The sequence below is a fragment of the Aulostomus chinensis genome, chromosome 20 (genome assembly GCF_037954235.1).
Source record: "Aulostomus chinensis isolate RoL2024-O1b breed Wild chromosome 20, RoL_Achi_v1.0, whole genome shotgun sequence".
Lineage (NCBI taxonomy): Eukaryota > Metazoa > Chordata > Actinopteri > Syngnathiformes > Aulostomidae > Aulostomus > Aulostomus chinensis.
Genome location: NC_141339.1, coordinates 16,148,632 through 16,163,106, shown reverse-complemented (window position 1 = coordinate 16,163,106; position 14,475 = coordinate 16,148,632). Strand labels below are relative to the sequence as shown.

The following is a 14,475-nucleotide window of genomic DNA, read 5'->3' as shown; positions in this document are numbered from 1 at the left end:
AAAATTATAAGACAGGTAAAAAATAAATAGAAAAAAAAGCTGTAATTATGAGATAACTTTTGATTATGGCTTTTTCTCATAACCATGACTTTTAAAATTGAAGAACTTTTTTGTGAATTTTCATCTTAAAGCTGGCTTTTATCACATAATTTTGACTTTTCAAATCTCATAATTTAAACTTCATCACTCATAATTATGACTTGACTTATCGAAGAAGTTTAACCTTTTGTCTCAAATTACAATCAACCATTATCATTTTTGATAACAGGTTATTATTATTATTATTATTATTTTCTTACTTTTCTTTTTCATTGGCAAAATTCGGTTTCAGATTCAATGAATCTGCAGATGAATAGCTAATGTACGTTCCGAAAACGATTCAGTTTTAATAACATATTCAAAAAACAAAACAAATCAGAAATCAAGTTTCTCATTTTCTGAGATATTTTTTGTCCATTTTTCATCAACATTTGAGCTTTTTGTTATCAGTTTTAAAGGTTTTTCAGGAGCCGTTTTGGTCCTCCGTACAGGATGCAGTAAAAATGTAAATCACTGCATCTAAGACTGAATCTTCCTCTCGGTGGGATCTTGTCATCCTCTTGTAAGCCTGCACGTGCATGTGTGTGTGTGTGTGTGTGTGAGTGTGTGTGTGTGTGTAATACACACCTCATTATCATAACTAATGATCTGGTATTGATCTCTTTATTCAACTCTAACATAACCGCCTAAAAGCTTGTCAAGAGATGTTGGAGATCTTTTACAGCAGTGTTACAACTCAGCTGGAATGTTTTAGTCATGAAAATGTTCTGAAATATAATCTATGATGTTCTGAACATGTTTTGGCAGTTCGTTTTTAATCTTTTCCAAGAATGTCCCTCACGAAGCTTTCATACAACACTGATAATGTTTGCAATTGATTATGGAACAACAGTCCCTACACTAATCTCAGATGCTGCGGTTGAAACCTTTTTTTTTTTAGTGAAATAAGAGAATTATTTGACATGATTTAACATCTATGAAACCTTCTTTAATCAGGCTCAGGCCCTATTATGTTTGTTAAACTATTTTCTTTGACATCTTTAGCAGCTGGAACATGGAACAGTCTCGTTTTTACTTACATGCATTTATTTGTTATTTTCGCATGAAGTTTCTAATGTTTTTTTTAATTACAATTTTTCCATCATACCCAGTTGCGCATTAAACGGGTCCAATTGGTTTTACGCATTTTTATTTCGGTTTAAAGTCTTACCCCCCCCCCCCCCCCTCCCCCGTAGAAATATAAACAACATGACGCGCAGAAAAGGTGCTAAAGCCACCCGAAGAAAGCAAGCCGCACGTCCCGATCACATCTCCTGATCAGACAGCAAAGCATCAGAACATGTGCAGCGGGGTTGACGCTCCCTGACAGCCTGACGCTGCTGCGCCAAAACAGTCCCGCAGGAACCATTTTGTGTATTTATTTATTCATCACCACATGTCGCGCCTATAATGTTCTATATCTCCGCTTCCATCAGGACGCGTCCACTCTGCGTCATTATGTGTCCAGATGTCCATAAGTGTGCCGCAAATTATCTCGATGCAACGACTGAATCTCTGCAATAATTGAATAATGGCCGATTAAGAGGCGAAGGAGAGCGAGGGAGAAGATGGGGAAAAAAAAAAAAACCGAAACAGAACTGGAGTATCTTCACTTCATTTCACAATCCAGTGATTTGGAATTTTGTGCTCTTACTCGATTCACACCGTGATAAATGAGTGTGGAGAGAGGCTGATTTCCCCTGACGTCCCCGACGCGTTGCTCAGCTCTCACTTTCACGCGCTAAAAACCCGCGTGTCACCTCTCAGTCGGTGTCTGATACGGTATTTGACGTTCAACCTTAACAATAAAAAAAATAAAAGGTGTTAAATAAAAGTTGGTATAAAAAAAAACAGCCTAAAAGGAGGTGAAATAAGCTGTGTCCCCACCTCGTGTGTTCTAAATACCCCCAACTGGGACGTTGTTGTTGTTGTTGTTTAATCACGTGACCGTTCAAATACTAAGCGAGGGCCATAATAACTCGTCAGCAGATGCTCAGACCAGACAAAACCTTTAGTTTCCAAACTGAATTTGAATTTGCAAATCCCAGTGGGCGTTAAGCGGGACGTTGGGGGCAGAATTAGCCAAAGGTTTTGTTGTTGTTGCTTTTTAAAAAAAAAATTTCTTGATTGCTTAATTGATAAATTAACTGAAATTCTCTTCATGGCATCAAACCCGGATCATGTGTTTTGTCTTATTCTTGTGCGCGGTGACGTGTTTGAGGTCAGATATTATCGTTGCTATTGGCTACAAATGAGCAGCACTGTCATGTTTTATTTTTCAAGTAAATATACCGAAATACATCCGGTGTGACACAAAAACGGATGCAATTCAGTACTTTAAGACAATTACATTTTTAACCTTGGTAAAGCAGATTTTTTTGGATCATATTAAAATGGCATCACTTTTATTGTAGATAAAACGACGTGTTTATCGCGCAAAGAAAGATCTGTTTGACATATTTATGAATTCTATTGTTGTTGTCCTCATAAGCATTTTTTTCAGGGTTCTGGATGCTAAATGTCAACACCCATAAGGGGCAAATCTGCTGACAATTAAGGTGATTTTCCTCAAGTTAACCGATTTTTCCTGCTGATCGACGCTGACTGCTGATCCTGGATCAGATGGCAGTTACAGAGAAAGTCGGGAGGCTCAACAGCATTTGTTTTCCCACTTGATTACTGAAATTGAAACGTTTTACTATGAGCCTTGGCCGGAAAACCACATTATCAAAATTTCGAGCAATCATTGGAATGACATCACACAGGTAGGCGTGGCAAGCATCGAACCGGATGTTGACCCCTACGTGAGAGGAGGAAAATAACAGAAGCTTTAGCCACTCCTCTCCCTAAGGTCATACAAATGTCGTTAAAAATAGATTGCAAACATGAATCTGATGTCGATGCTGCAACCAAACAGATGTCAGTGTCATTCTTTACGATTAAAAGTGGGGTGTTGCTGTCATGAGTGCAACACATTTAGCAAAAACAAAGCATCTAATAAACAAATGCAAAGACAATATCGATGACGTTGTGGTAAATGTTAAAACTTCCCATATCATAATAATATTTTTATTGGGGATACTTTTGCCATGATTAAATGTTATAAATCGAATGGTATCGAGAGGCTTCTCTTCATCAAAAGTGATGTGATTTACAGAAAAGCTTTTTAATGTCGAGTGAATAAGTTTGACACGCTCCGCATTCCGACAGCCATTGCTGACACAGAGTCTTCCGTCAGTCATGAGGGTCCTCAACTCTGCAGTAAACAGAAAAAGAAATTTTCCGGTGTCCCGGTCCCAAAGTCGGCCAATCAGGAGAGAGGATTCCACTAAATTCATTTGCAGATTAATGCACAGTGGAGGGGCTAGGAGCGCCCCTGCTACTGACCAAACACTCCAGCAGTGACGGCTCACTGAATGCAGAGCCAGCCAACATTTATTTCAACCAAATGGAAATCACAAACTGCACCTTTACATATAAAACTGCTGGTGGTGGTTCATGTGTGAGTGTGTGTACGCGAGTCTTTTCCCAATGTTTTGAAATAAAAAAAATCATCACTTTTTTTTCCCCCCAATTTTTAATTAGGACCTTATCATGTCTGCTCGGCAGAGCAACACATTAGCAGCACTAAAACCACTAATTTTCACATGTATTTTTCAGTATATAAAAATGTGAAGATCTCATTAACACACTATCGGTCCAATCAGTTAGAATATAGAAACAAATCCTTATTCCTACATCTCTGTTTTAAAGCTAAATTATAAGAAATGTAAAATATGCAGCCCATCAAACCAGCTAAACCAGCTCACCTGTGCAGTGCACACGCAATGAAATTAGCGATAGAAGCTGTCGCAGTTTCCAGAAATTTAGAAGAAAAGGACATCTTGGATCGCTTTAATTAAAACCTACTTATAACCTGATAACTACCTCATTATATACATGATCTAGTTTCCTCGTTGGGCTGAACTTTAAAATCAAAAAAGAGAAGGTTTACAAAAGGCAATTGAAAAATTCAAATGATTTTTGAAAAATAGGCCGATTGACTTATTCGTTACGTACAGCTGGAAAAGAGAGTGTATTTTTATCATCATTCATCAGCAGCGCCCCTTCCTCGTAACCCGCAACTTCTTGTCAGGAAGGCACAATGACAGTAATTATTCGGCTGTCTAATTAACTGGTATAAACACTGCTGTTCTCTGGGAAACTTCGCCGGAGTCTGAGCTCTCCTGTGATTGGCTGCCGCCTGTTGCCCGCTGGATAAAAGTCGCCGCAGAGACAGAAAGAGGGTTCAGACTGATAAAGAGGAGCGTCACCGCTGATCCACCAGGGACTTCCTTTTGAGTGGAAAAGTGAAATCGCGCCGTCATGACAGGGAAGGAGGGAATAGTGCTTTCAGACACCGAGAATAAGCAGAAACCTGTCTCACAAAACAGCGTCAACCACGGGGGACCCCAGCAGCCTCCTCCAGGCTGGAAGATGGCCCCCACGGCGCACAGACGCACCGGCTTCGGCATCCAGGAGCTGCTCGGCCTCAACAAAGAGCCGCCGGCGCTCCCGAGGCGGCCGCTGGAGGCTCTGCCTCACAGGGCGCACGTCCTGGCCGCCAGGTCGGCCCTCGGACACGGGGCTCTCGGGGTCGGCATGGGTTTGCTGGGGCCGGAAGGAATACACTCGTTTTACAGCCAGCCCGCCTTCCTGGAGGTGCTGTCAGAGGCGCAGAATGTGCACCTGCAGCCGCTGCACAGAGCGGCGCACATGGACGCACAGATGGACGCACACAACTCCGCCAGTTCGGGTTAGTGTTTGACGACGAACTGAAGAATTTACAGGAACGTTGATAGATTAAACACAATATTAATATTCATATAACTGCGGATAACACAGCAGAATATTGTCGCACGTTTGCCTCATCATGGGGGCAACTGTTTATCATCAATTATTTCTTGAACAGTAAATTAGAAAAAGTGATAAGTAAAGAAAGAAATCAAGTAAAGAAAAAAGGTTTTAATTTTTTTTGATGCATGAAAGCTTGGTGGGAAATTAACAAAAATAAAGGTCTCGCTACAATTTCCCATACACTCGTTATGCACTCCCAATTTTTCGTTTGTTTTAAACTTTTGTTTTATTTTATTTCTATTTAAGTAAGAAAAAACCCCATTTCACATCCCCCTAATATATTTTGTTGATTATTTTCACAGAATAAAAAAAAATAACTGACGAGTTATTCTTGTAGTTATTCAAATATTTGCATTAGATAGAAAGTATGGAGGATTATGTGTGTGTGTGTGTGTGTGTGTGTGTGTGTGTGTATATATAAATATATAAAATTATTTATTTATATATATGTATAGAATTTTTTATTTATTTTTTTTTTACACACAATTGTTCCTCGATATTTTTCCTCACAGATTCTGATGACATGAGTCTCTCCTCCGGTGATAAGAAATTCTCAAAATCATCTCTGAGTCAGAGCAAGAAACGAAAGAAGAGACGACACAGGTAAACTCAAATATGACAAATTAAAACCCTTAAAAGGTTATATTTTAATAGAAGAGTGCTAGAACTTTTTAACAGCCTTAATGGGATTTTGACTCTAAATCTCTATCTCTATATTGTAATTTTTTTTGTAACTAATTGACAATTTTTTCCTGTTCATGAAATGGTGCAAGTTATGAAATTACTTTATTTCTCAGTTCCTAAAAGTTCATGTACGTGATATCAATTCACAGGTCCAAAATTCCTTTGTTTTTTCTGTTTATTAAGCAGCAGATGTCAATTAAATTATTGTGAAACCATTCTTAGAATTTTAAAACCTCATCGTTAGTCCCATATGTTTTCTGTTTTTCCCGCAGGACAATTTTCACGTCATATCAGCTGGAGGAGCTGGAGAAAGCTTTTAATGAAGCCCACTACCCAGATGTATACGCCAGAGAGATGCTCTCCATGAAAACCGAGTTACCAGAAGACAGGATACAGGTGTGTGTGTGTGTGTGTGTGTGTGTGTGTGTGTGTGTGTGTGTGCATGCGCGCTCCTGCGCGCGTGTGTGTCTATGCAGAAATATAAGGTTGATTTCCTCTCATGAATGATTCAGTTGTTGGATTCAAATCCAAAGTGTGCATTAACTTCATTTTAGATTTCTCCAGTAATCGAAACTAAAAAGAAAAAAAGTGAATTTGAACGTGCTGAAATGTTCAGGAGTCACCAGTCAGCTGCTCCATCATCTTCACAGCAGCTTTCACATTAGTAGCCAATAGTGTAATTAGTTAAATGAGGAGAACTTATCACCTCTTCCCCTGCGAGCGTCGGGTCGCAGCCCTGAGATGAAATGATAACTACACAGAAATTAATTAGCACAGGTCAGCGGGTGAGTGGAGGGCCCTGCTCGGCTGCTACCAGCATTTTAATTTCCCGTGATATTTGAGCGCCTGTCTCCCATCAATCGAGCCTGGAAATTAACTTATTTTTCAATCAGCCTCTACGCCCTCGGGGTCACCTCTCACAGGAAGCAACACACACACACACACACACACACACACACGCTCACACTCCTTGTGCACTCACACTGCTGTCAAAGGCATGATTGCTCATCTGAGGCTCATCTTTTTATGAGATGGAGGTTATCATCAGATCTACCTGAATAGCTTTTTCCAGGTTCTAAGCTTTGATCGTTTTTAATCCCATGTACACACACACACACACACACACACACACACACACACACACACACACACACACACACACACACACACACACATTAAACTATTCTCATCCAGCCTCCCGGGCCATTTTATGATGCTCGTTTTCCTCATCCATATTCACAAGCTGATGCTATTGCAAGGTCTGGCTTGGTGGAAATCAATTTAGGCACTTGAGGCGCCAAAAAGAGAATAATGCGCGCACACTCACACAAACACATACACACACACATGCACGCTCGCGCACACGCACACACACACACACACACACACACACACACACACACACACACCCGATAGCCACATATTCTACAGATGACACAATGAGGAAAATGGGAATGTGATTTCAGGTCTCGTGCTAATGTGCTAAACAACATGCAGCCTACGTGCTACACCGTCACTGACAGAACACACATGTCAAAAGAAACACCAGATCATGACCACAATGATGAAGAAAGAGCAAAATAAAGCTCAATACCAATACACGTCAGTCAAGTGGATTCAAGATGTCATAAGATGTTGTAAGATAAGGTGTCACACGATGTTGTAAGATAAGATAATATTATATAAAATGAGTTGTTATAAGAGAAGATGTTACACAATGTTATAAGAGAGGATGTTAAAAGATAAGCAACAATAGAAGGACCAGTAGGTGGGACTGCAGGAGCCCAGAGGAGTGTTCAATGAGACTCAGAGACAAGAGAATACCTTACTTGTATGCCAGCTTTTAGTAGAAAAAGTAAAGTTCACAACACAAGTTGTTATTACACAATAAAATCAACAAAGAAAATGTTAAAGTATCAAATTGGCCAATATTTCTATCGTGGGTGCACCCTTGTAAGCTGAATTTTGTGCATCAACCTTAGATCCAAGTCACTAAACAAAAATTCCCAGCTCACAGTATACAAAAGATCCAAAGAGGTTTAATAACAAACACCATTCAGTCAGGAGGGTGTCCTTCACCTCAAGCACCACCATACAGTTCCTGAGACTGAGGAGGTAAGTATGGGGCATTCAGAGTTCAGGAGGAGATGGGTAAGTATGTTGGGGGGCTGGAGAAAGAGGGGAATTGCATCGGGGTTGGGTGTGAGGGTGTCTGCAGGTACTGGGCCTACTGCACTGCCGAGCGCAGTCAAACCTGTCCAGTGACCACAGGGTATCTTTAGTCTCTCTAGATCCAGGTGGGAAGGCTCACCATCTATCTCAGTGGACGGGTCCACGTAAAGAAACAATCCAATTCACACAAACACACACACACACACACACACACACACACACACACACACACACACACATTCATATACAATGCATATACATACATCATATCAAATGTCCTTTTTGAATGTAATCACATCGTGGAATGTTCTATTCTTTTAGTTGTAATGACTGACATCAACTTTCATAATTAACATCAGTTCTTAAATCATGAAATTTGAACTGAAATCAAGAGGGGCTGACATGTTGAAAAGTCATGGAAAAGCTACGGAAATAGACTGATAGAAATGTCTGTCAGCGTCAAAAGTAAATGTCCGATACTTTATACGTGAAAGAATCTGAATTTAAACACTTTTTGCTTGAACATTTTGGAAGCATATGATGGTAGAGTTGCGTTTGATTCCAGATTTACTTCCGTCTTTAGTCTCAGGGAGCTTTGTTTCTGAACTCTGAAAACTAAGTGGCGTTTTTTCCTCAGCTGAATTCTGTGAGGAGCTGAACTCTGTGATGTGCTGGACTCTGTGATGTGCTGGACTCTTTGATGTGCTGGACTCTGTGATGTGCTGGACTCTGTGATGTGTCATAATGAGTGTGTGTGTGTGATGTTTCATAAGATTCTGTGATATGGCTTAAGATTCATCTGTGTCATGTCAAAAGAACATTACTTTGTAAATGAGAAAAAGTGAGGAAAATGAAGGAAAGCGATTGAAAATGGGCTCCCAATCGTCAAAGCCAAAGAAACACAGAAAGCGGGAACAAGGCGTCAAGAAGACCGATGAGAGCTGTGACAGGGTGATTGAGCCTGTGCACCAGCAGATAGATGTTGAGGACCAGCAGACCCAGGCTGAGAATGAGCTCCTCTATGCTCAGAAACTGCAGCTCGAGGATCAGCTGGCTCAGTGTCAGCATGCACTCCGAGAGACCAGACAGAAAATGCATCTGGAGAACCAGCAACTACAGAAGACTCTGTCAGAGCAGGCAGCTGAAAGGGAGGAGCTACAGCGCCAGCTCAGGGAGTCAGAAGGGAAGCTGTTTCAAGCAGGAGAAAAAATCAGCTCCCTTGAATGTCAACTCCTGCTGTGTCATGAGGCAGGTGAGTCCTATGAGACGACAACCGAGGAGGCCCTGAAGGAGCTGAGGGACCTGACGGATGTCTACCGGCAGGCCAAAGCCAATGAAACTCTCCTTCACAATGAACTAGAGCAGCTGGAGGATAAGCTGGCTCAGTCCCAGCAACTCACTGAAACTCTCCAAGAGGAGAGCAGAAAATTGGAGTCACACTCTCGCACCCTCCAAGAGGTGACTCGGGATCAGGAATTAAGAAACCAGCTGCTTGAGAAGGCCATGTCAGAGCAAGCAGCCGAGAGGGAGGAGCTACAGCGCCAGGTTATCCGAGCTGATGCTGAGCGGCGGACAGCCTTGGAAAAAGCGGATGAGGTGGCCAAACTGCAGGAGAGCCGAGCTGACACGCTGAAGGAGCTGTGGGCCAGGATGGAAGACTTTGGCAATCGTAACTGCGCATTGGAGAGAACGATTTTGGAGCTCTCCGAGTGTAACAGTGCCTTGGAGAATGAGCTGGACAAGGCTAAAGATAAGATCAATGAGTATTTTGAGCTTGCTGGGGAAGCTCAAAGAGAGAAGGAGGTGGCTTTGTCCTCAGTCAAACGACTGGAAGAGACGCTGGAGGAGAAGAAAGAATCTTCCAAACAATTCAGCGAGCACCAAATTGAAGTGCTGTTTAAGGATTACAAGCAGCGCATTGAGAATATGGCTGAGCAGTTGTCTGCACTGGAGCTGACCTGTGCCGAGAAAGCAGCACAGTTGGAGAGGTCCGCATGGGAGAAAAGGCACCTCGAGGAGAAGTTGGAGGTGTATGAGAAGTACAGCAGCAGAGAGAATAATCTGCGAGAGATGGACGCCCTTCGTCAGAGGTGCCTTGATGCAGAGAAGATGAAGGAAGAGATGAGCATCAAGCTTAACGCCACCCTGCAAAGAGCTGAGTTTACCAACACTAGGAAGCTGTCAGCCTGCCAGATGGAAGTGCAGCAGCTGCAGGACTGTCTGGCTGAATCACGGGTGGACCGTGTGAAGCTGGGCAAGGACCTGGACCAGATGCGCGAAGAGAACGCCAAGATCTCCATGGAAATGCACAAGATGCGCCTATCAGGATCTCTAATGCAGGACAAAGCTGCACGAGTGGCGCCGCAGGGACCTGAAAATTTAAAAGCCCTGAATGAGAAAAGGGCTCATGTTTTAGATGATGTGATGTCTGGCATCAAGAAGGAGCGGACACAGCACAGGCAGCATCTACAGGCGCGAGCGGTTCAGCTCAATAATATGGAAGAGCAGCTCACTGGTTGCCAGCAAGAGAATTTTACACTTCAGAGAAAGCTGGTGCTGGCAGCACGAGAGCTGGCTGCTCTGAGTGATGGGGAGACAGCCTAGTCAGCCCCCCCGGGCCCTCAGAGCTCTGCATTCCTCCTGCTGCTGTTGGATGTTCTGCCTCCCAGCATCCACCTGTGAGTTCTTCTCCCATGATCCCCTTTGGCTACTTGTGTTTACATTCCGATTAATATCAGCAGATCATTTATTTATTGTACAGATATTGAGGCTTAGAGGGAATGAATAAATTGACAGAGCCTTGGGAAGAAAAAATACTTTTGAAAACGATACATAAGGTATTGCAGAACGGCGCAATCAATGACCCAATAAAGTCCAAATTGACAAATCAGACTGGATAGAGACTTGGATAGGGCATGTTTCAGATGCACTGAAGAATCTCACATACTGTGTCTGCATACTCAACAGGGTTGAAGAATGGAATTTTGGACGCACCGTCTGTCTTTGCATGCGTGCCACTGACACACAAGCACGCGAACACAGAGCAGGTCGGCGGAACTTCCTTCTGTGATGCTGTTCTCACCGGTGGAAATGACCTTGTCATCTTGTTCACTTTCATTTCTATTGCATGAATTATCCAGATGATACAAAATAAAAGTACAAAATATAAACAATCGTGTTGTTCTTTTTCCTGAGATGAATTACGAAGACGTAATGATTTGTTATTTAATTGTCCCTTTGGTTTTCAGCCTTATTTGTACACGTCCGATTTATCATGTGAGTTACATGGAGCTTTCAGGTCAACAAGCCAAACTTGTGTTGAGTTTCTCCCGTCCTGGAGGTCATTAGACTGATTCTTGCTTTTCAGCAGATGAATGTGGTGAAAGACCTCTGAAGGTCAAACTGCACACTCATCATTCTGCACAGAAAAGATCAAACATCCAACCGAAGCAATTCCAAGAACACAGTAGGATTATGGGCCTAAACGTATCAGCCAGGACGAGCGAAGTGAGTGCAGGTGCTCTTTACCTTTTCAGATCTAGAATATGACTCTCACCTCACCAGGTATGGTTCCAGAACCGCAGGGCCAAGTGGAGGAAGAGGGAGAAGTGCTGGGGCCGAAGCAGCGTGATGGCGGAGTACGGTCTCTACGGCGCCATGGTCCGTCACTCCATCCCTCTGCCCGAGTCCATCCTCAAATCAGCCAAGGAAGGCATCACGGACTCTTACGCACCGTGGTTATTAGGTAAGCTGATGCTGGGTCACTGAATAGAGCACAGAGACGTTTTAGTCATTATTTCTGATTTGTCACGGTCAAAATGTCTGACAGGAAAACATATGGCATGTAATCTACGATCTTCTATGTCTCAAGAATACAAGCAAATATAAAGGAATCATTATGTTTCCCTTTGAAAATGACTATCTAAGGGAGCAAGCAGCGTTTCTTAACTTCGTCTTCAATAAATTGTACACATTTGCAAGGTCCATTTACAAACTTTCCAGGACCTTATGGCTTTGGCTTACAAAAAACAAACAAAAAAAAAAACCTCCAATATTTTTGATACCAAATCACAGCATGAATTTTCATATTGTGTCGCTCAAGGATATGGAATTTTAATGCTGTATTTTGCAGGGAATTTTAAAATCAGTTCTTGAGTTGTTAAACATACATTTTGTACCAAATCTGCATAACAAATGATATCAACCCACAAACCTATGAGATATAATTACACGTGAAAATACGACCATCCTAATGTAACGAGCACTTTACACATTCTAACTTTTCCCCCCAAAAAGTTTAATGCCTAACGAAAACACGATGTTAATTACAGGCCTGAGTAAAAAAAAAGACATCATAGTTTGACAATAATTATAACACTTCATTAAAGTCGTCATCTAATTTTAAAAATGTTTGAAAAAGTGATTTATTTGATTTATTTTACATTGAAATCCTTATTTTAAGCTTCCAGCTGGCTAACAAAGCCCACAGGAGTGTATAGCTTGAACTTTTTTCTGTGCAAAATTATTTTCAGCTCATATTTTACTTGCACAATGACAGCGTGGGTTCTTTTTTTTTTTTGAGGGGGATGTAAATTTGTATTATTAAGTTTGAGAGCAAGCATTAAGATGGATTCTGACAACAGCCTGGCCGGTAGAAGCCAATAAAAGTGTCATGTTGTCAATAAAAGGCAGCAATCGATACTGTGATAATCCTACTTCATTAGGACAGATTAGAGCAAATCTCCTCTCCTGCCTGGTGTCAATTGACCCGGTTAAATCTATCAGGTGAATCTAATAGAATTAGAGGTCTTATCAATCGAGCTACTTAACATCTTCCTTCTCTTTAATCTCTGTCAAACTTTATTTCAATGTCAAACCCTTCAGTGCTTCAGTGTGGTCTTTTTCATTTGAATCACTGAATTACAAAAGAGAGACATGAATTTACAGAAGTAAACTTCACTCCGAGATCTAACTGGAATAAGCATCTCCTCTCTTAAGGTATGCACAAGAAATCCATTGAAACCTCACACACCTCCCCAGAAAAACCCAGCAGCGCCATGACGCCACCGCCGCCGCCGCCACCGCCGCCGCTAACGCAAGAGAAACCAGTGGACGCGGGGCTGAAGGAGGAACAGCGGACGACTGACGCTTCGGTCACAAAAGATGAACTGAGGGAGAACAGTATTGCTGCGCTGCGGGCGAAGGCGCAGGAGCACAGCGCCAAGATGCTGGGGACAGTGTCAGACAGAACGAACATCCATAATATACGCAAAGAGGAAGCTGAGGATGAGGGGATGGAGGAAGAGGACAAGGCAGAGGCAGAGAAGAGTAACTGATGGTTGAGAGGAGCCTCCTGAACTTTTCTGTAGAACGACTCCACAGATCAAATGTCATAATAATTTAGACTAAATGACTCCACATGACATTGATTCTGTCTCACCAGTACTGGAAATGTGTTAATCTAACCAAAACTCCAGATACAATTCCCTCTTCATGTGTGTAGGAGGCTGGACGACATTTATAAATATTTAATTGCTTTCTTACTCTATTAAAAAACAACAACTGTTACCCTAACAATTGTACTATTAATGCCAACTTTTTTTTTCTTTTTTTGGGGGGGGAAATACACTTATTTGTCACCCTCCCCAGAGCCAGACAAGAAGATAGCCCCCCTTTCCTCTTCTGTGCTGCATTACAAGGACAGAGTGAGCCCCACAGAGACCAGTGAACTGCTAGTTAGCTTAGCACAGTGAATGGGCAGGCTAGCATACATCCGTACCTTAAAAACTTGCCATGATTAAGGAACGTGCCAAATTTTTGAAAGAAGAGTGACTGTGTGCGAGGGCTGCATTTGAAAGGAGAAGCTGTCTCGACAACTGTCTTGAAGATAGGAGGACAACACGTACTGGATTGAAGTGAATACTTCACCCAAAAACTGTGTTTTTGCCTCTCAGGTACTCACAAATAAGTGTTTTAAGCTCACCAATAACTTTTTTCCATCTCCCTGCATCGCACCTTGGACTCCAGAAGAACCAGCAGTGGAAATTCAGCTTGAAGCTAGTACTGCTCCATGCAACACCCCCCCCCCCTCCCCCAAAAAAAACTACCCAAAAACAAAAACAGCAAAACTGCCTAAAATGCGCATTTAAATACTCTTAAGCACATCATCCAATGTAATCCATGCTTTTTTATGCGGCCATATGCTCAGTAAGCCAGAGACAGTTTAATTTGAGTTTAGAAACACACTACACACCATCAGGGACAAGTACCTTCAAGCTAAATATACGTGACTGGCTCTTTCTACATTCTGGATTCCCAAAAAAGCACACACACACACACACACACACATATATATATATATATATATATATATATATATATATATATATATATATATATATATATATATATATATATATGTATATATATACACACACATGCATATATATTATACACACATATATATATGCATATATATTATACACACATATATGTATATATATGTATATATATACATATATACATATATATGTATATATATACATACATACACACACATATATATATATACACATATAAAATCTTTGTGAGCTCAAGACATCTATTATCTATTTATGTTTGATTGAAAAACAAAATACCTTTTTT

At 41.4% G+C, this 14,475-nt stretch overlaps 2 protein-coding genes across 2 annotated transcripts; both read left to right on the top strand.

Annotated features, from left to right (window-relative positions):
- The first annotated feature begins 4,355 nt into the window (after window positions 1–4,355).
- LOC147243005 (visual system homeobox 2-like) lies at window positions 4,356–14,183 on the top strand. The gene is made up of 5 exons (XM_086190338.1): window positions 4,356–4,873; window positions 5,487–5,577; window positions 5,931–6,054; window positions 11,395–11,575; window positions 12,829–14,183. The coding sequence occupies exons 1-5, from the start codon at window positions 4,444–4,446 to the stop codon at window positions 13,164–13,166; spliced, it is 1,164 nt and encodes a 387-aa protein (XP_086046464.1). The 5' UTR covers window positions 4,356–4,443; the 3' UTR covers window positions 13,167–14,183.
- LOC147243006 (uncharacterized) lies at window positions 6,064–11,361 on the top strand. The gene is made up of 2 exons (XM_086190337.1): window positions 6,064–10,508; window positions 10,798–11,361. The coding sequence occupies exon 1, from the start codon at window positions 8,662–8,664 to the stop codon at window positions 10,432–10,434; it is 1,773 nt and encodes a 590-aa protein (XP_086046463.1). The 5' UTR covers window positions 6,064–8,661; the 3' UTR covers window positions 10,435–10,508; window positions 10,798–11,361.
- Window positions 14,184–14,475: the final 292 nt, after the last annotated feature.